General features: G+C 35.9%; 1 protein-coding gene across 1 annotated transcript in view; it reads right to left on the bottom strand.

Moving 5' to 3' along the window:
- Nucleotides 1-4,746: 4,746 nt before the first annotated feature.
- BRD2 (bromodomain containing 2) overlaps nucleotides 4,747-21,071 on the bottom strand; it is a 40,132-nt gene continuing 23,807 nt past the window's right edge. The window contains exons 7-12 of the mRNA XM_056510432.1: nucleotides 20,941-21,069; nucleotides 18,318-18,566; nucleotides 14,290-14,474; nucleotides 12,596-12,909; nucleotides 8,848-8,970; nucleotides 4,747-6,383 (exon numbers count right to left, since the gene is read on the bottom strand). Of these exons, the coding sequence (XP_056366407.1) occupies nucleotides 6,256-6,383; nucleotides 8,848-8,970; nucleotides 12,596-12,909; nucleotides 14,290-14,474; nucleotides 18,318-18,566; nucleotides 20,941-21,069 (1,128 nt within the window). The 3' untranslated portion in view covers nucleotides 4,747-6,255. The remainder of the gene's footprint in view (nucleotides 6,384-8,847; nucleotides 8,971-12,595; nucleotides 12,910-14,289; nucleotides 14,475-18,317; nucleotides 18,567-20,940; nucleotides 21,070-21,071) is intronic.

Raw genomic sequence — 21,071 nt, 5'->3', positions numbered from 1 at the left:
TCATTGGTCGGGCGGGGCTCCGAGCCGCGCTCTGATTGGCTGATTCTGTTGCCGGGCTCCTCGTGATTGGCTGGAGATTTTTTTGCGCGCCCTCATTGGTTGATTCAGTTAGAGGCCCCTTTTCCACAAGCTCTACCCGGCAACCAATGAGTCACCAGCAGCGCGCGCTCTGATTGGCTGAAATTTCTCAGCGAGCTCAGTTTTTGACGGCTCTACCCAGCAACAGATGACGACACAAGCGCTCCGCTCTCCCATTGGCCGTGCGGTTTTTGGGGTGCTGCGCCCCCACTCTGGCCCTTCTCGGGGTTTGGGGGGTCCCAGGTGAGGTCTGGAGCCGTGGGGTTGGGATCTGGGAGTCCCGGGATATTGGGAAATTTGGGGGTAGAGGCGGGTTAGGGGTTCGAATAATTTTTTTGGGTTTTTTTTTGGGGTTTTGGGGTTTTTAGTGAAGGGCGTTGTCCCGTTTTTGGGTGGGGGTTTCTCATTTTTGTGGATTTTGGGGTTCGGGCGTGGCCAAATTCCTCATTTCCCGGAATTTCGGGGTCTGGGATTTCTCAAACCCCCCCTGTCCCGGGTATTTTTTGGGGCTGGGCGTGTCCAAACCCCCCTGTACCCAAAATTTCTGGAACTGGGACTTCCCAAATCCCATTTGTCCAAAGATTTTGGGGCTCCAGGAGTTCCCAAATCCCGTTTTTCCAGGATTTTTTACTCTGGGATTCCCCAAACCCCCCTGTTCCTGGGATTTTTTGGGATCTGGGCGTGTCCAAACCCCCCTGTACCTAAAATTCTGAAAACTGGGAGTTCCCAAATTTTTTTTCCAGGTTTTGGGGGATCTTTGAATTCCCAAATTTTTCCAGGATTTTTGGCATCTGGGATTTCCCAAACCCACCTGTACCCAAATTTTTGGGGATCAGGACACTCCCAAATTTCTTTGTCCCAAAATTTTGGGGTTCTGGGAGTGTCCAACCCCCCCCGGGTTCCAAAATTTGGGGAACTGGCGGCTCTCACATCCCCTTTTCCCAGATTTTTGGGGGCTGGGCGAGCCCAAACTTCCTCTTTGTTCACGATTTTGGGCTCTGGCTCCTCCCAAATTCCCTGATCCTGGGATTTTGGGGGTTTGGGAGCAATCAAATCCCAAAGTTTCCCAGAATTTTGGGAACTTCTGTGCCCCCAACCTCCTTTTACCCAGAGATTTTGAGTAGAAATCCCCAATTTTCTGGGATTCTGAGAACAAATTCCTCAATTTTCCCAAGATTTTGAGAAGAAATCCCAAATTTTCTGGAATTTTAAGCAGAAATCCACAATTTTCTTGCAAGCTTTAGTAGAAATCCCCAATTTTTCGGGATTTTGAAGAGAAATGCCCGAATTTCTCAGGGTTTTGAGTAAAAATCCTGAATTATCTGGAATTTTGAGTAAAAATCCCCAAATTTGCCGAAGATTTTTATTAGAAAGCCCTGATTTTCTGGGATTTTGAGTAGAAATTCCAACTTTTTCCAGGAGAGTCAGCAGAAATTTTCGATTTTCTGGTATTTTCAATAGAAACCCCCAAAATTTTACTTTATTTGCTTAAAAAAATTCTGTAGAACTCACTGTTCTATAAATAAAAATTAATAAACAACTTAAAATTCTGTCTCTCCATAATTTTAATCCCAACTCTAATTTAAAATAATCATTAAAATTAATGTTAATAATCCCTCTCTAGGGTCTGATTATCCAGAGGGGGATTTGGGGGGGTCTCCTGTTCCTCCTCCTCTTTTCCCGCCACTTCCCCAAATTTTTTCGCGCCGTTTTTAGGGGGATTCCCCCCTGCTCTGCTAATCTGCCTAGCAACAGATGAGTCATCACCGCCTCGCGTTCTGATTGGCTGGAGCTGCGAGCGAGGGCTGTGATTGGCTGATTTTTCTCCCTGGGTTGTCAGGATGGAGAAAATTTTTTGTGGGTGGGAAAATGATCCCGAATATTCCCAAATTTTGGGGATTTGAGCCCAAAAATTCTCAAATTTTGGGAATTTGAACCCGATTATACAACAAAAATTTGGATTTGGAGCCTAAATATTCCAAATATTCGGGAATTTGATCCCAAATATTCCCGAAATTCCAGAATTGGAGCTCCAATATTCCCAAAGTTATCCCGAATATTCCCCAAAATTTGGGAATTGGAGCAGAAAAATTCCCAAAATACAGGAATTCGAGCTCAAATATTCCCCAGATTTCCAGAATTGGAACCCAAAAATTCCCAAATATTCCCAAAATCTTGGGAATTTGATCCTAAATATTCCCAAAATTCAGAAATTTGAGCCCAAAAATGCCCAAAATTCGGGAATTTGATCCCAAATATTCCCAAATTCCAGGAGCTGAATCCCAAATATTCCCGAAATGATCCCAGACACCCCCAAAATTCCAGAATTGGATCCCAACAATTCCCAAAATTATCCCAAATATTCCAAAACTTAAGAATTTGATCCCAAATATTCCCAAATTTCAGAATTTTGAGCCCAAGTATTCAAAAAATTCGGGATTTTGATCCCAAACATTCCCAAAATTCGGGAATTGAAACCCAAATCTTCCCAAAATTCGGGGAGTGGAGCCCAAAATTCTCAGAAAATTGGGAATTGGATCCCAATTATTCCCAAAATTCAGAATTTTGATCCCAAATATTCCAAAAATTCGAGAATTGAAGTAAAAAAATTCCCAAAATTTGGGAATCGGGTCCCAAATATTCCCAAAATTCAGGATTTGGATCCCGTATCTTCCCAAAATTCGGGAGTTGTAGCCCAAATATTCCAAAAATTTGGGAATTGGAGCCCAAATCTTCCCAAAATTCCCGAATAGGACCCCAAAAATTCCCAAAATTATCCTGAATGTTCCCAAAATTTGGGAATTGAATCCCAAAAATTCCCAAAATTCGGAATTTTGACCCCAAATATTCCCAAAATTCGGGATTTGGATCCTAAATCCTCCCAAAATTGCAGAATTGGACCCCAAAAATTCCCAAAATTATCCTGAATATTCCCAAAATTTGGGAATTTGAGCCCAAATCTTCCCAAAATTCCAGAAATGGACCCCAAATATTCCCAAAATTCCCCCGAATATTCCCAAAATTTGGGAATTGAATCCCAAAAATTCCCAAAACTCAGGAATTCGAGACCAAGTATTCCCAAAATTCAAATTTTGACCCAAAAAATTCCCAAAATTCGGGAATTGGAGCCCAAAAATTCCCAAAATTATCCCAAATATTCACAAAATTCAGAATTTTGACCCAAAAAAATTCCCAAAAGTCGGGAATTTGAGCCCAAAAATTCCAGAAATTTGGGAATTGGAGCCCAAATATTCCTGAAATTCCAGAACTGGAGCAAAAAAATACCCAAAATTATCCTGAATATTCCCAAAATTTGGGAATTGGAGCCCAAATATTCCAAAATCCAGGAATTCGATCCCAAATATTCCCTAAATTCGGGAATTGAATCCCAAAAATTCCCAAAATTCTGGAATTCGAGCCCAAATATTCCCAAAATTCGGGGATTTGATCCCAAATATTCCCAAAATTCCAGAACTGGAGCCCAAAAATTCCCAAAATAATCTCAAAAATTCCTGAAATTTGGGAATTCGAGCCCAAATATTCCCAAAATTATCCCAAATACTCCCAAAATTCAGAATTTTGAGCCCAAATCTTCCCAAAATTCCAAAACTGGAGCCCAAAAATTCCCCAAATTTGGGAACTGAACCCCAAAATTCCCAAAATTAACCCCAAAATTCCCGGCAGGAAGAGGAAAAGCCTCGAGCTTTCAACTGGAATAATATTTTCTTTATTTACAGCTTCCAAGAATTCCAAAGGATTTTTTTTTTGTGGTTTTTTATCTTTTTTTTCCTTTTTTTTTTTCTTTTTCTTTTTGTCCTTTTTTTTTATTTTTTTTTTGGTAGGAAAAAAAAAAAACCAAAAAAAAAAAACGAAACCACAAATTCCTAAAGGGCAACGTGGGAATGGGGAAGGAGGAGAAGGAAAAATTGGGGAAAAACAAAAAAAAAAATTTGGGGAAAGAAACAAAAAAAAAAAATCAGGAAAAAAAATTTGGAAAAAACAAAAAAAAATTGGGAAAAAAAAGCCCAAAAAAAGCCCAAAAAAAAAAAAAAAAAAAAAAAAAAAAAAAACCAGGAAAAAAAATTCAACATAAAATAAAAAATTCCCGACCCCATTTCCCGGGATTTTTATTTTTTTTTTTCCTGGAGGGGTTGGAATTATCCCGGGATTTTAAATTATTTTTGTTTTTTAATATAAATTTTATTTTTTTCCCTCCCCCATCATTCCCAGCAAATAAATTAATTAAAAATCAATTTATTAATTAAAAATTAATAAAAAAACGAGGGATTTGGGGAATTTTTTTTTTTTTTTTTCAAAAATCCTATTGGGAAAATTCAAATTTTTCAATTTTTTTCCCCCAAATTTTGCATTTTTTTTTCTCTTTTTAACTCTAAGATTTTTAATAAATTTTTAATTTTTTGGGGAGAATTTTTAAGGTTTTTCTTTTCCTCTTTAAAAAACCCCAAATTTAATTTAATTTTTTTTCCCCCACACGGAAAAAATTCCAGGAAAAAACAAAAAAAATCAACAAAAAAATAATAAAAAAAATTAAAAAATCCCTAAATCTGGAAAAAGAGGGAAAAGGAAACAGGAAATCCCAAATTTTCCCGGAAAATTCCACGAATTCCCCCCAAAATCCGAGCAAAGAGAGGGAGAAAATTCCAAATATTTTCTTTTTTTTTGGGGGAAAATCCAGTCCCAAAAATTTCTCATTTTTCCAGAATTTTTTTCCTTCAAAATTTTCATTTTCTGGGAGTTTTTTCCAGGAATTTTTCCAAGATTTTTTCTTCCAGAATTTTCAATTTCCAGGAATTTTTTTCCATTTTCCAGGGAATTTTTTTCCAGAAATTCCAAAAATTTCTTTTTTTTTTCCTCATTTTTTTTCCTGATGTTTTCCACAGAATTTTTAATTTCTGGCCGTTTTTTCCAGGAATTTTTTTCATATTTCCAAAAAATTTTCTTCCTCGAGGAATTTTCTAATTTTACAGGGAATTTCTTCTGGCAATTCCAAAAATTCTTTTTTTTTCCAGTTTTTTTCCACCATTTTTTCCTGGAATTTTCAATTTTTGTGCCTTTTTTTTGGGAATTTTTTCCATTTTTCCTCCAAACTTTTCTTTTTCCATGGAAATTTTTTCCTCCAGGAATTTTTTCCAACAATTCCACAAATTCTCCTTTTTTCCTGGATTTTTTTCCTCAATTTTTCCTGGAATTTTCAATTTTTGGGTCATTTTTTGGGGGATTTTTTTTCCTTTTTCTGGGAATTTTCATTTTTTCCCTCCAGGATTTTCCCCAACAATTCCACAAATTCTTCTTTTTTCCTGGATTTTTTTCCTCCATTTTTCTCTGGAATTCTCAATTTTTGGATCATTTTTTGGGCCATTTTTTTTCCAACAATTCCACAAATTCTTCTTTTTTTCTGGATTTTTTTCCTCAATTTTTCCTGGAATTCTCAATTTTCTTCCTTTTTTTTTTCTGGGAATTTTCATTTTTTCCCTCCAGGATTTTTTTCCCAACAATTCCACAAATTCTTCTTTTTTTCTGGATTTTTTTCCTCAATTTTTGTATCATTTTTTGGGCGATTTTTTCCCTTTTTTTTTCTGGGAATTTTCATTTTTTCCCTCCAGGATTTTCTTCCCAACAATTCCACAAATTCTTCTTTTTTTTCTGCTTTTTTTTTCCTCAATTTTCCCTGGAATTTTCCATTTTTGGGCCATTTCTTCTGAAATTTTTTTTCTGGGAATTTTCGTTTTCTCCATGAAAATTTTTCTCTCCAGGATTTTTTCCCAACAATTCCACAAACTCCTCTTTTTTCCTCCATTTTTTCCTGGAATTCTCAATTTTTGGGTCATTTTTTGGGCCATTTTCTTTTTTCCTGAATTTTTTTTTTGCGCCGTTTTCCCGCAACTTTTTTTCCTTTTCCCACAAAAAAAAAAAAACAAAAATTCCCTCCAGGAATCCCCCAAAATTCCAAATCTCTCTCTCTCCACCCCCACCCTCTTCCTCACCCCTCCATTCTCCACCCACTTTATTTTCATCTTTATTAATTTTTTTTTTCATTTCTGGGCTTTTTTTTTTTTTTTTTTTTCCGCGATTTTTTTTTTTCCGCGATTTTTTTTTTCCCCTTCCCATGGAAAAAAAAAAAAAAACAAAATTTTTTTTTCATTTTTTCTGGGAATTCTAGGCTGAATCCGAGTCGCTGGTGTCCGAGGAGGAGGAGGAGGAGCTGGAGCTGCTCGAGTCCGAGCTGGAGCTGGAGGCGCTGAGACGCGACGCCGCCGCCGCCGCCGACTCCGGCTTCTCGCTGGCTGGGGAGGGAAAAAAAAACGGGAATTCCGGGAAAATTCGGGATTTGGGAATGGCCACGGAGACTAAAATCCCAGAGAAAGGATTCCCAGGGGGAAATTCGGGGTTTGGGAATGGCTGGAGAGTCCCAGAATCCCAGAGAAAGGATTTCGGGACTTGGAATTCCCAAATTCAATCCAAGAATTCCCAATCCCAGAATTCCCAATCCCAGAATTCCCAATTCCAATCCCAAAATTTTCCTGCAATTCCCAATTCCAATCCCAGAATTCCCAATCCCAACATCCCAGAATTCTAAACTCCAATCCCAGAATTCCCTCCTTCAATCCCAGAATTCCCAATTTCAATCCAATAATTCCCAATTCCAATCCCAGAATTCCCAATCCCAACATCCCAGAATTTCCAATTCCAATCCTGAAATTCCCTCCTTCAACCCCAGAATTCCCAATTTCAATCCAGTAATTCCCAATTCCAATTTAATAATTCCCAATCCCAAAACGTTCCTGGAATTCCCAATTCCAATCCCAGAATTCCCAATTCGAATCCCAAAACTCCCAATTCCAATCCCAGAATTTCAAATCCCAGGAACTAAAATTTCAAATTCTAATCCCAAAATTCCATCCTGGAATCTGGAATTCCCCCCAAAAAAATTCCAGGAAAATTTGGGATTTGGGAATGGCCTCGGAGCCCCAAAAATCCCAGAAAAGGATTTTAGGACTTGGAATTTCCAAATTCAATCCAAGAATTCCCAATCCCAGAACTCCCAATTCCAATCCCAAAATTTTCCTGCAATTCCCAATTTCAATCCCAGAATTCCCAATTCCAACATCCCAGAATTTCCAATTCCAATCCCAGAATTATAAACTCCAATCCCAGAATTCCTTCCTTCAATCCCAGAATTCCCAATTTCAATCCAATAATTCCCAATTCCAATCCCAGAATTCCCAATCCCAACATCCCAGAATTTCCAATTCCAATCCTGAAATTCCCTCCTTCAACCCCAGAATTCCCAATTTCAATCCAGTAATTCCCAATTCCAATTTAATAATTCCCAATCCCAAAACGTTCCTGGAATTCCCAACTCCAATCCCAGAATTCCCAATTCCAATCCTGAAATTCCCCATTTCAATCCCAGAATTCCCAATTCAAATCCCAGAATTCCTTCCCTGAACTTGGAATTCCAATCCCAAAACGTTCCTGGAATTCCCAATTCCAATCCCAGAATTCCCAATTCCAATCCCAGAATTCCCAATTTCAATCCCAGAATTCCCAATTTCAATCCCAGAATTCCCAATTCCAATCCCAGAATTTCCAATTCCAATCCCAGAACTCCCTCCTTCAATCCCAGAATTCCCAGTTTCAATCCCAAAATTCCCTCCCAGAACTCGGAATTCCCAATTCCAATGCCAGAATTTCAAATCCCAGGAACTAAAATTTCAAATTCTAATCCCAAAATTCCATCCTGGAATCTAGAATTCCCCCCAAAAAAAAAAATACCAGGAAAATTTGGGATTTGGGAATGGCCTCAGAGCCCCAAAATCCCAGGAAAGGATTCCCAGGGGGAAATTTGGGATTTGGAATTCCCAAATTCAATCCCAAAATTCCCAATTCCAATCCCAGAATTCCCTCCTTCAATCCCAGAATTCCCAATTCCAATCCCAGAATTCCCTCCTTCAATCCCAGAATTCCTTCCCAGAACTTGAAATTCCAATCCCAAAATTTCACCCAAAAATTCCCAGAAAATCCTAAATTCCACAATTCCCAATCCCAAAATATCCCAGAATTTCCAACCCTTCTTCAGGGTTTTCTTGGCCAAGTTCAGCTGCCCAACCCATCCAAAATTTCCTAAAATTCTAAATTCTCAACCCAAAAATTCCCAAAAATCCTAAATTCCACAATTCCCAATCCCAAAAATTCCCAAAAATTCCCCAAAATTTCCAAAATTTCCCGACCCTTTTTGGGGGTTTCTTGGCCGAGTTCAGCTGCCCGATCCATCCAAAATTTCCAAAAATTCTAAATTCCCAACCCCAGAACACCCAAAAATTCCCAAAAAATCCCCAAAAATCCTAAATTCCCAAACTCCCAATCCCAAAAATTCCCAAAACTTTCCAAAATTTCCAACCCTTTTTTGGGGGTTTCTTGGTTGAGTTCAGCTGCCCGATCCATCCCAAATTCCCCAAAATTCAAAATTCTCAACCCCAGAACACCCAAAAAATCCCAAAAAATCCCCAAAAATCCTAAATTCCCGAACTCCCAATCCCAAAAATTCCCAAAATTCCCAAATTTCCCAGATTTCCAACCCTTTTTTGGGGGTTTCTTGGCCGAGTTCAGCTGCCCGACCCATCCTGAATTTCCAAAAATTCTCCATTTTCAACCCCAGAACACCCAAAAAATCCCAAAAAATCCCCAAAAATCCTAAATTCCCAAACTCCCAATCCCAAAAATTCCCAAATTTCCCAGATTTCCAACCCTTTTTTGGGGGTTTCTTGGCCGAGTTCAGCTGCCCGCTGACGTCCTGCAGCCGCTTCTCCAATTCCCGTTTTTTCTCCAGCGCCAGCTCCTCTTTCGTCTTCCCCACCGGCTTCTTCAGGGCTGGAAAAATGGGAAAAATTGGGAAAAAAGTCAGGGAAAAGCAGGAAAAAATGCCCCAAAAAAATCATAGGAAGAGCTCCGAAATATCCCCCAAAAATTCCTGAAAAATAAAAAAAAACGCCCAAAAAAATCACAAAAAAATTTCTGAAAAATCGTTTAAAAATCTCAAAAAAATCCCCAAAAAATCCCTAAATAATCATGAAAAAATATCCAAAAAATCCCCGAAAATGCACAAAAAAATCACAGAAAAATCTCCAAAAAATGCCAAAGATTGCAAAAAAAAAATCACTGAAAAATCTCCAAAATATTCCCCAAAAATCCCTGAAAAATCACCAGAAAATCAAATAAAATGCCCAAAAAAATCACCAAAAATTTCTGAAAAATCATTAAAAAATCCCCAAAAATTCTCCAAAAAATCCTTGAATAATCATGAAAAAATCTCCAAAAACAATAGAAAAATCTCTAAAAAATTCCCAAAAAATCCCCCAAAAAATGTCTGAAAAATCAGAGAAAAATCCCCCCAAAAAATCGCTGAAAAAAAAAAAGAAAAAAAAGAAAAAAAAGAAAAAAAAGAAAAAAAAAAAAAAAAAAAAAAAAACAACCCAAAAAAATCACCAAAAAATCACCAAAAAATTCCTAATAATCACAGAAAAAAACCTCCAAAAAATCACAAAAAAATCCCCCAAAAAACCATAGAAAAATCTCCAAAAAATGCCAAAGAATCACTGAAAAATCTCCGAAAAAATCTCCAAAAAAATCCCTGAAAAACCTCCAAAAAATCCCAGAAAAATCCCCCCAAAATGCCCAAAGAATCAAATAATCCCAGAAAAATCCCAGAAAAAAACAAAAAAGTGCCAAAAAAATTCCCCAAAAAATCACAGAAAAATCTGGAAAAAATCCCAAAAAATGCCGAAAAGAACAAAAAATCCCAAAAAATCCCCAAAATACGCCTAAAAAATCACTAAAAAAATCACCAAAAAAATCCCAAAAAATCCCAGAAAAATCTGTGAAAAACCCCCAAAAATATGAACAAAAATGCCCAAAAAATGCCAAAAAAAAATCACATAAAAATCTGCAAAAAACCAAAAAAAAAAACCCCGGAAAACCTGCAAATAGTACACAAAAATCTTCGAAAAATCTCCAAAAAATCTCTAAAAACTCATCCAAAAATCACCAAAAAACCACCGAAAAATCTGCAAAAAATCCCAAAGAATGCCCAAAAAAATCGCTAAAAAGTCACAGAAAAATCTGCAAAAAATCCCAAAAAATCCCTGAAAAATCACCAAAAATTCTGCAAAAAATCCCCAAAAAATCACCGAAAAATCTGCAAAAAATCCCAAAATATGCCCAAAAAATCCCTGAAAAATCACAGAAAAATCTGCAAAAAACCCCGAAAAAATGCCCAAAAAATACCAAAAAAATGACCGGAAAATCTGTAAATAATGCAAAAAAATCCCCAAAAAATCCCAAAGAAATCCTTCAAAAATCACCGAAAAATCCCCAAAAAAACACCGAAAAATCTGAAAAAAATCCCATAAATTGCCAAAAAAAATCACTAAAAAAATCCCAAAAAATGCCTAAAGAATCACAGAAAAATCTGCAAAAAATCCCAAAAAATCACCAAAAAATAAAAAAAAAAAGTCCCAAAAAATGCCCGAAAAATCTCCAAAAAATCCCCAAAAAATCCCCAATAACCCCCAAACCTCCCCTCAATCTGGACTCACTCTCACTGTAGGGTTTCCTGGGTTTTTTCCTCAGGCAGGACAGCACGTAGCGCTCCAGCTCGCGCAGCGTGGAGGCTTTGAGGGTCTCAACATTCCCCTCAATCCAACAATCCCCCAAAATCCCTGAAAAATCTGCCAAAATCCCCAAAAACTCCACAAAAAATTACAGAAAAATCCCCAAAAAGGACCAAAAATCACCAAAAAATGCCCCAAAAAATTACAGAAAAAATCTGAAAAAAATCCCAAAAAAATGCCCAAAAAATACCAAAAAAATCACCGGAAAATCTGCAAAAAATCCTAAAAAATACCCAAAAAATCCTTCAAAAAATCACCAAAAAATCCCTGAAAAATCCTCCAAAAATCACCAAAAAATCACCAAAAAATCACTAAAAAATCACAGAAAAATCTGCAAAAAATCCCAAAAAAATCACTAAAAATCACAGAAAAATTTGCAAAAAATCCCCAAAAAATCCCCAAATAAACATCGAAAAATCTGCAAAAAATCCCAAAATATGCCCGAAAAATCCCTGAAAAATCACAGAAAAATCTCCAAAAATCACCAAAAAATCCCCAAAAAAACACTGAAAAATCTGAAAAAAATAAAAAAAATTACCCAAAAAATCTCTAAAGAAATGCCAAAAAATCACCAAAAAATCCAAAAAAATCCCTGAAAAATCACTAAAAAAATCACAAAAAAATCTGCAAAAAATCCCCAAAAATCACCAAAAAATCCCCAAAAAAACATCAAAAAATCTGCAAAAAATTCCAAAATATACCTAAAAAATCACTAAAAAAATCCCAAAAAATGCCTAAAAAATCACAGAAAAATCTGCAAAAAATCCCAAAAAACCCACTAAGAAAATCCCAAAAAATGCCGGAAAAATCACAGAAAAATCTGGAAAAAATCCCAAAAAATCACGAAAAAATCCCAAAAAAATCCCAAAAAATGCCTCAAAAATCTCCAAAAAATCCCCAAAAAATAACAAAAAAATCCCCAAAAAATCCCCAATAACCCCCAGATTTTAACTCCAATTGTGACTCACTCTCACTGTAGGGTTTCCTGGGTTTTTTCCTCAGGCAGGACAGCACGTAGCGCTCCAGCTCGCGCAGCGTGGAGGCTTTGAGGGTCCCAACATTCCCCTCAATCCAACAATCCCCCAAAATCCCTGAAAAACCTGCCAAAATCCCCAAAAACTCCACAAAAAATTACAGAAAAATCCCCAAAAAGGACCAAAAATCACCAAAAAATGCCCCAAAGAATTACAGAAAAAATCGGCAAAAAATCCCAAAAAAATGCCAAAAAATCCCAAAAATATCGCCAGAAAATCTGTAAATAATGCCAAAAAATCCCCAAAAAATCCCCAAAAAATCCTTCGAAAATCACGAAAAAATCCCCAAAAAACCACCGCAAAATCTGCAAAAAATCCCAAAAAATGCCCCAAAAAATCACTAAAAAATCACAGAAACAATCTGCAAAAAAGTCCCAAAAAATACCCAAAGAATCACTAAAAAAATCCCAAAAAATAACCAAAAAATGCCCAAAAAAACACCGAAAAATCTGCAAAAAAACCCAAAATATACCCAAAAAATCACTAAAAAAATCCCAAAAAATGCCCGAAAAATCACAGAAAAATCTGCAAAAAATCCCAAAAAATCCCCAAAAATGCCTCAAAAATCACAGAAAAATCTGCAAAAAATCCCAAAAAACCCACTAAAAAAATCCCAAAAAATGCCGGAAAAATCACAGAAAAATCTGGAAAAAGTCCCAAAAAATCACGAAAAAATCCCAAAAAAATCCCAAAAAATGCCTCAAAAATCTCCAAAAAATCCCCAAAAAATAACAAAAAAATCCCCAAAAAATCCCCAATAACCCCCAGATTTCAACTCCAATTGTGACTCACTCTCACTGTAGGGTTTCCTGGGTTTTTTCCTCAGGCAGGACAGCACGTAGCGCTCCAGCTCGCGCAGCGTGGAGGCTTTGAGGGTCTCGAAGTCGATCTCGATCTCCTCGGGGTTGGAGTCTCTCAGCGAGGGCTCCCTGGACTGGATGATGTGCACGACCCTGCCCAGCTTCTCCCCGGGCAGTTTGTTGATGTCCAGGCTCAGCTGCCGCTTCTCGTCGTACGACATGGGCTTGGACTCCTCCTCCTCCTCCGAGTCCAGCAGAGAGGCAGCGGGGGGAGGCAGGGGGGGCTTGGAGGATTTTTTGGGGTTTCTGGCAAAGAAAAAAAATATGGGATTATTTCTGATTTTTTAGGATTTTTTTCTGATTTTTTTTCGGGTTTTTTTTCTTATTTTTTGGCGATTTTTTTCTGATTTTTTGAAAAAAAACCCCAAAAAATCCCACAAAAAATCCTCAAAAAATCCCCGAAAAACCCCCAAAAAACCTTAAAAAATCCCCAAAAAATCCTATAAAATCCTCAAAAAATTCCTAAAAAATCCCAAAAAATCCCAAGAACCCCAGAACAGATCTCTCACTTGCTGCCCCCGCCGGCCGCGCTCCTCCGCGCGCCGGAGCTGCGCCTGCTGCTGCCAAATCCCGATTCCTCACATCCCAAACCCCCAAAAAATCCCCCAAAAAATCCTCAAAAAATCCTTTAAAAATCCCCAAAAAATCCCCCGAAAATCTTGAAAAAAATCCTAAAAAATTCTCAAAAACTCCTTAAAAAATCATTTAAATATTCTCCAAAAATCCTAAAAACCCCCAAAAAAATACTAAAAAAATACTCAAAAAAACTCCAAAAAATCCTTTAAAAATCCCCAAAAAATCCTAAATATTCTCAAAAAATCCTCAAAAAATCCCCCAAAATTTCCCAAAAAACCTTCAAAAAATCCCTCAAAAATCCTGAAAAAAATCCTCAAAAAATCCCCAAAAATACCTGAAAAAAATCCTAAAAAACCATCAAAAAATCCATTTAAAAATCCCAAAAAATCCTAAAAAATCCTTTAAAAATCCCCCAAAAATTCCTGAAAACCCCGAAAAAATCCTAAAAAAACCCTCCAAAAATCCTCAAAAAAATAAAAAAAATATCCCCAAAAAATCTCAAAAAATTCCAAAAAAAGCCTTTAAAAATCCTAAAAAAACCCTCAAAAAACTCAAACATTCTTAAAAAAAATCCAAAAAAATCGCAGAAAAATCCTCAAAAAAACTACAAAAAACCTCAAAAAATCCCCCCCAAAAAATCCTAAAAAATTCTCAAAAAATCCTTAAAAAATCCCCAAAAAATCCTGATAAAATTATTAAAAATTCTCAAAAAATCCTTAAAAAAAACTCAAAAAAAATCCCAGAAAAATCTGCTCAAAAATTGTCCCCAAAAATCCTGAAAAAAATCCCAAAAAAATCCTCAAATAACCCCTAAAAAATCCCCAAAAATCCCCAAAATATCCCAAATCCCCCAAATCTCACTTGCTGCCGCCGCCGGCCGCGCTCCTCCTGGCGCGCCGGAGCTGCGCCTGCCGCTGCCAAATCCCAATTCCTCACATCCCAAACCCCCAAAAAATCCCAAAAAAATCCCAAAAAATCCCCAAAAAATTTCCGAAAAAACCCAAAAAAAATCCTAAAAAATCCTCTAAAATCCCATATCAGATGTCTCACTTGCTGCCGCCGCCGGCCGCGCTCCTCCTGGCGCGCCGGAGCTGCGCCTGCCGCTGCCGCTCCTCGTCGGCCGCTCTCCCTTTGTGCTTCTCCGACTTTTTCTTCTTCCTCTTCTCCCGCCTGCGCTTGGGCTTGGACACGGGGCCCTGCGAGAGCGCGGCCAGCTGCTCGTGCACCGCCCGCAGCTGCAGGGAGGGAGGGGTCACTCACCAACTCCAGCCCAACATTTCATCAAATTCAGCTTTTCCCCTCTTTTCCCAATTTTTTCCTAATTTTTTCCCTATTTTTTCCAATTTTTAAAAGTTTTTTTCCCAATTTTTTAAGACTTTTTCCCAATTTTTTAAGATTTTTTTCCCAATTTTTAAAGATTTTTTCTGTATTTTTTCCCAATTTTTTCCCAATTTTTTAAGGTTTTTTCCCCATTTTTCCCAAATTTTTCCTGATTTTTTCCCAATTTTTTAAGATTTTTTTCCCCATTTTTTAAGATTTTTTCCCTATTTTTTCACAATTTTTCCCAATTTAAAGATTTTTTTCCCAATTTTTTCCCAATTTTATAAGATTTTTTCCCAATTTTTTAAGATTTTTTCCCCATTTTTCCCAAATTTTTCCTGTTTTTTTCCCAATTTTTTAAGATTTTTTTCCCAATTTTTAAAGATTTTTTCCCAATTTTTTCCCAATTTTTTCCCTAATTTTTAAGATTTTTTTCCCAATTTTTTAAGGTTTTTTCCCCATTTTTCCCAAATTTTTCCTGATTTTTTCCCAATTTTTAAAGATTTTTTCCCCAATTTTTTAAGATTTTTTACCGACTTTTTCCCCAATTTTTTCCCAATTTTTTAAGATTTTTTCCCAATTTTTTAAGATATTTTTCCCAATTTTTAAAGATTTTTTCCCTACTTTTTCCCAATTTTTAAAGATTTTTTCCCAATTTTTTAAGATTTTTTACTGACTTTTTCCCCAATTTTTTCCCAATTTTTAAAGATTTTTTCCAATTTTTTCACCATTTTTTTCGTAATTTTTTTCTGATTTTTTCCCAATTTTTTCCCAATTTTTTCCCAATTTTTAAAGATTTTTTCCCAATTTTTCCACGATTTTTTTTCAATTTTTTTCTGGTTTTTTTTCTAATTTTTCCCAATTTTTTTCTAATTTTTTCCCAATTTTTTCCCAAATTTTTTTCTGATTTTTTCTTCTTCCTCTTCTCCCGCCTGCGCTTGGGCTTGGACACGGGGCCCTGCGAGAGCGCGGCCAGCTGCTCGTGCACCGCCCGCAGCTGCAGGGAGGGAGGGGTCACTCACCAACTCCAGCCCAACATTTCATCTAATTCAGCTTTCCCCCTTTTTTCCCAATTTTTTCCTAATTTTTTTCCCAATTTTTTAAGATTTTTTTCCCAATTTTTAAAGATTTTTTCCCAATTTTTAAAGATTTTTTCCCAATTTTTAAAGATTTTTTCCCAATTTTTTCCCAATTTTGGCCTCTTTAATTCCAGATTTTTTTCCCAATTTTTTCCCAATTTTTTAAGATTTTTTTTCCCCAATTTTTTCCCAATTTTTTAAGATTTTTTCCCATTTTTTAAAGATTTTTTCCCAATTTTTTCACAATTTTTTTGAGATTTTTTTCCGAATTTTTTCCCAATTTTTAAAGATTTTTTTCCCAATTTTTAAGATTTTTTACCGACTTTTTCCCCAATTTTTAAGATTTTTTTCCCAATTTTTTAAGATTTTTTCCCTACTTTTTCCCAAATTTTTAAGATTTTTTTCCCAATTTTTTAAGATTTTTTTCCCAATTTTTTAAGATTTTTTCCCCAATTTTTTCTCAATTTTTTAAGATTTTTTCCCAATTTTTAAAGATTTTTTTCCAATTTTTTCCCAATTTTTTTCGTAATTTTTTTCTGATTTTTTCCCAATTTTTAAATATTTTTTCCAATTTTTCCACGATTTTTTTTCAATTTTTTTCTAATTTTTTTTCTAATTTTTCCCAATTTTTTTCTAATTTTTTCCCAATTTTTTCTTCCTCCTCTTCTCCCGCCTGCGCTTGGGCTTGGACACGGGGCCCTGCGAGAGCGCGGCCAGCTGCTCGTGCACCGCCCGCAGCTGCAGGGAGGGAGGGGTCACTCACCAACTCCAGCCCAACATTTCATCTAATTCAGCTTTCCCCTTTTTTCCCAATTTTTTCCTAATTTTTTCCCAATTTTTTCCCAATTTTTAAAGATTTTTTCCCAATTTTTAAATATTTTTTCCCAATTTTTTCCCAAATTTTTCCTGATTTTTTTCCCAATTTTTTAAGATTTTTTCCCTATTTTTTCCCAATTTTTAAAGATTTTTTCCCAAATTTTTCCCTATTTTTTAAGATTTTTTTCCCAATTTTTTAAGATTCTTTTCCCAATTTTTTCCCAATTTTTAAAGATTTTTTTCCAATTTTTTTCCCAATTTTTTTTGTAATTTTTTTCTGATTTTTTTCCCAATTTTTTCCCAATTTTTAAAGATTTTTCCCAATTTTTTCACGATTTTTTTTCATTTTTTTTCTGATTTTTGTTCTAATTTTTCCCAGTTTTTTTCTAATTTTTTCCCATTTTTTTCCCAATTTTTTGAGATTTTTTTCCCAATTTTTTCACGATTTTTTTTCATTTTTTTTCTGATTTTTGTTCTAATTTTTCCCAGCTTTTTTCTAATTTTTTCCCAATTTTTTCCCAATTTTTTAAGATTTTTTTCCCAGTTTTTTCTCACTTTTTAAAGATTTTTTTCCCAACTTTTCCCAATTTTTAAAGATTTTTTCCTAATTTTTTCCCAATTTTTAAAGATTTTTTTCCAATTTTTTAAGATTTTTTACCGACTTTTTCCCCAATTTTTTCCCAATTTTTAAAAATTTTTCCCAATTTTTTCCCAATTTTTTAAGTTTTTTTTCCAATATTTAAAGATTTTTTCCCAATTTTTTAAGATTTTTTCCCACTTTTTTAGGATTTTCTTCCAATTTTTTCACAAATTTTTTCCGATTTTTTCTGATTTTTCCCACTTTTTTCTGATTTTTTTTTCAATTTTTTTCTCATTTTTTTCTGAATTTTTCCCCTTTTTTTTCTAATTTTTTAGGCAATTTTCCCTGATTTTTTTTCCCATTTTTTCCAATTTTTTCCTCAGATTTCCTCCTAATTTTTTCCCTTTTTCCTCTGATTTTCCCCCAAATTTTTTTCCGTTTTCCCCCAATTTTTTCCTTTTTTCCTCAAACTTCCCCCTCATTTTCTCTGATTTTTTTCCAGTTTTCCTCCCTAATTTTTTCCCTTTTTTCCCCAATTTTTTCCTCCGATTTTCCCCCAAATTTTTTCCGTTTTCCCCCAATTTTTTCCTTTTTTCCTCTAATTTTCACCCTCATTTTCTCCGATTTTTTTCTAATCTTTCCCCCCTAATTTTTTCCTTTTTCCCCCATTTTTTCCCTTTTTACCTCAAACTTCCCCCCTCATTTTCCCCAATTTTTCCTCCGATTTTCCCCCAAATTTTTTCCCTTTTTCCAAATCTTTTCCTTTTTTTCCCATGTTTTTTTCCTTTTTTCCTAACTTTCCCCCTCATTTTCTCCAATTTTTTTCCAATTTTCCCCCCTAATTTTTCCCTTTTTCCCCAATTTTTTCCCTTTTTTTTCCCCACATTTTCTCTAATTTTTTTCCAATTTTTTACCCTTTTCCCCCCTAATTTTTTCCCTTTTTTTCTCAATTTTTTCCTTCGATTTTCCCCCAATTTTTTCCTTTTTTCCTCTAATTTTCACCCTCATTTTCTCCAATTTTTTTCTAATCTTTCCCCCCTAATTTTTTCCTTTTTCCCCCAATTTTTCCCTTTTTACCTCAAACTTCCCCCCTCATTTTCCCCGATTTTTCCCCCAAATTTTTTCCGTTTTCCCCCAATTTTTTCCTTTTCTCTTCTAATTTTCACCCTCATTTTCTCCGATTTTTTTCTAATCTTTCCCCCCTAATTTTTTCCCTTTTCCCCCAATTTTTTCCCTTTTTTCCTCAAACCTCCCCCCTCATTTTCCCCCATTTTTCCCCCCACCTGCTCCTGCAGCTCCGCCAGCCGATTGGCTCGCTCCTCCTCGGAATCCGAGCTCTCCTCGCTCTCCGAGGACGTTTCTGTGGAACTTTCCTCATCCTCATCTTCATCCTCATCCTCATCCTCCTCATCCTCATCGCTGGAAGATTCCTCGGACGAGGATTTGGCCGTGGGCAGCGGCGCCGACGCCGAGGCCGCGCCGGAATCTTGGGGCTCGTCCGGCATTTTGGCGTAGCTGAACTCAAACACGTCCTTAAAAATAAAAAAATAAAATTTTGGGATTGGGTTTGAAATGGAATTTAATCATCCCGGATTTCCTAACCTAAAAAAATCCCAAAATTTTAGTGATTTTTGGTTGTGTGATACCGGTAAAAACTCAAAAAATTTTCACAAAATTTTTGTCCGATCCCAATAAAATCCTGAACTCCCAAATACTCAAATACCCAAAAAAACCCCAAAATTCCATCTTTTCCTTCTCATCCCATATGCAAAAAATCCCTCCCAGTGCTCCCAGTATGGAATTTAAAAATACCAAATTTCCAATTCCCAAAAATTCCCAAAATTTTGACAATTTCCGCTCGTCGATAAAATTCCAAATTCCCAAATTTCCAATTCCAAATTCCCAAAAAAACCCCAAAATTCCATATTTTCTTTCTAATCCCACATGAAAAAATCCCTCCCAGTGATCCCAGTATGGAATGAAATCATCCCAGACTTTCTAACCTAAAAAATTCCCAAAATTTTAGTGATTTTTGGTTGTCCGATCCCAATAAAATCCTAAATTCCCAAATCCCCAAATTCCCAAATAAAACCCCAAAATTCCATCTTTTCCTTCTCATCCCACTCCAAAAAATCACTCCCAGTGTTCCCAGTATGGAATTTAAAAATTCCACATTTCCAATTCGCAAAATTTTGGCTATTTCCACTCGTCAGCAAAATTCCAAATTCCCAAAAAAACTCCAAAATTTCATCTTTTCCTTCTAACCTCAAACCCAAAAAACCACTCCCAGTGCTCCCAGTATGGAATTAAATCATCCCAGATTTCCTAACCTAAAAAAATCCCAAAATTTTGTCGGTTTTTGGTTGTGTGATACCGGTAAAATCACAAAAAATTTACAAACCCAAAAAAATTCACAAAAGTTTTGTCCTATCCCAATAAAATCCTAAATTCCCAAATCCCCAAATTCCCAAATAAAACCCCAAAATTCCATCTTTTCCTTCTAATCCCACACAAAAAAAAATCACTCCCAGTGCTGCCACTATGGAATTTAAAAATCCCAAATTTCCTAACCCAAAAAATTCCCAAAATTTTGGTGATTTTCGGTTGTCCGATCCCAATAAAATCCTAAATTCCCAAATCCCCAAATTCCCAAAAAAACCCCAACATTCCATATTTTCTTTCTAATCCCACATGAAAAAATCCCTCCCAGTGATCCCAGTATGGAATTAAATCATCCCAGACTTTCTAACCTAAAAAATTCCCAAAATTTTGGTGGTTTTTGGTTGTCTGATCCCAGTAAAATCCTAAATTCCCAAATCCCCAAATTCCCAAATAAAACCCCAAAATTCCACCTTTTCCTTCTAATCCACACAAAAAAAATCACTCCCAGTGCTCCCAGTATGGAATTTAATAATTCCAAATTTCCAATTCCCAAAAATTCCTAAAATTTTGACAATCTCTAGTCACCAATAAAATTCTGAATTCCCAAAATTCTAATTCCAAATTCCCAAAAAAATTCCAAAATTCCATCATTTCCTTCTCATCCCACCCCACAAAATCACTCCCAGTGCTCCCAGTATGGAATTTAAAAATTCCAAATTTCCAATTGCCAAAAATTCCTAAAATTTCGACAATTTCTAGTCACCAATAAAATTCCAAATTCTCAAATTTCCAATTCCAAATTTTCAAAAAAACTCCAAAATTTCATCATTTCCTTCTCTCCCCACCCCAGAAAATCACTCCCAGTGCTCCCAGTATGAAATTTAAAAAGTCCAAATTTCCAATTCCCAAAAATTCCTAAAATTTTGACGATTTCCGCTCGTCAGTAAAATTCCAAATTCCCAAATTTCCAATTCCAAATTCCCAAAAAAATTCCAAAATTCCATCATTTCCTTCTCACCACACCCCAAAAAATCACTCCCAGTGCTCCCAGTATGGAATTTAAAAATACCAAATTTCCAATTGCCAAAAACTCCCAAAATTTCGGCGATTTCCACTCGTCAATAAAACTTCAAATTCCCAGATTTCCAATTCCAAATTCCCAAAAAAATGTCAAAATTCCAGCATTTCCTTCTCATCCCACCCCACAAAATCACTCCCAATGCTCCCAGTGTGGAACTTAAAAATTCCACATTTCCAATTCCCAAAATTCTGGCGATTTCTACTCGTCAATAAAATTCCAAATTCTCAAATTTCCAACTCCAAATTTTCAAAAAAACTCCAAAATTTCACCATTTCCTTCTCATCCCACCCCAAAAAATCACTCCCAGCAAAAACCCAAAAACTCATTCCTGGTAAAACCCGAATTCCGAGCGGGATTTTCCTGGAATTTTTTATTTTTTTTATTTTTTTTTTTTTTTTAGTTTTCAGAATTTTGGGAATTTCTGGGATTTTGGGAATTCCCACCTGGAGTTTCCTGGCCATGGCCACCACGTCGTGGTCCGGAGGGTTGTACTTGTAGCAGTTGGAGAACATCAACCGAACGTCGGCGGCGAATTCCTGCGCGTCGCGGTATTCCCGGTTTTCCATCTTCCTCT

The sequence above is a fragment of the Oenanthe melanoleuca genome, chromosome 25, assembly GCF_029582105.1.
Source record: "Oenanthe melanoleuca isolate GR-GAL-2019-014 chromosome 25, OMel1.0, whole genome shotgun sequence".
Lineage (NCBI taxonomy): Eukaryota > Metazoa > Chordata > Aves > Passeriformes > Muscicapidae > Oenanthe > Oenanthe melanoleuca.
This window is presented reverse-complemented; position numbering and strand designations above follow the sequence as displayed.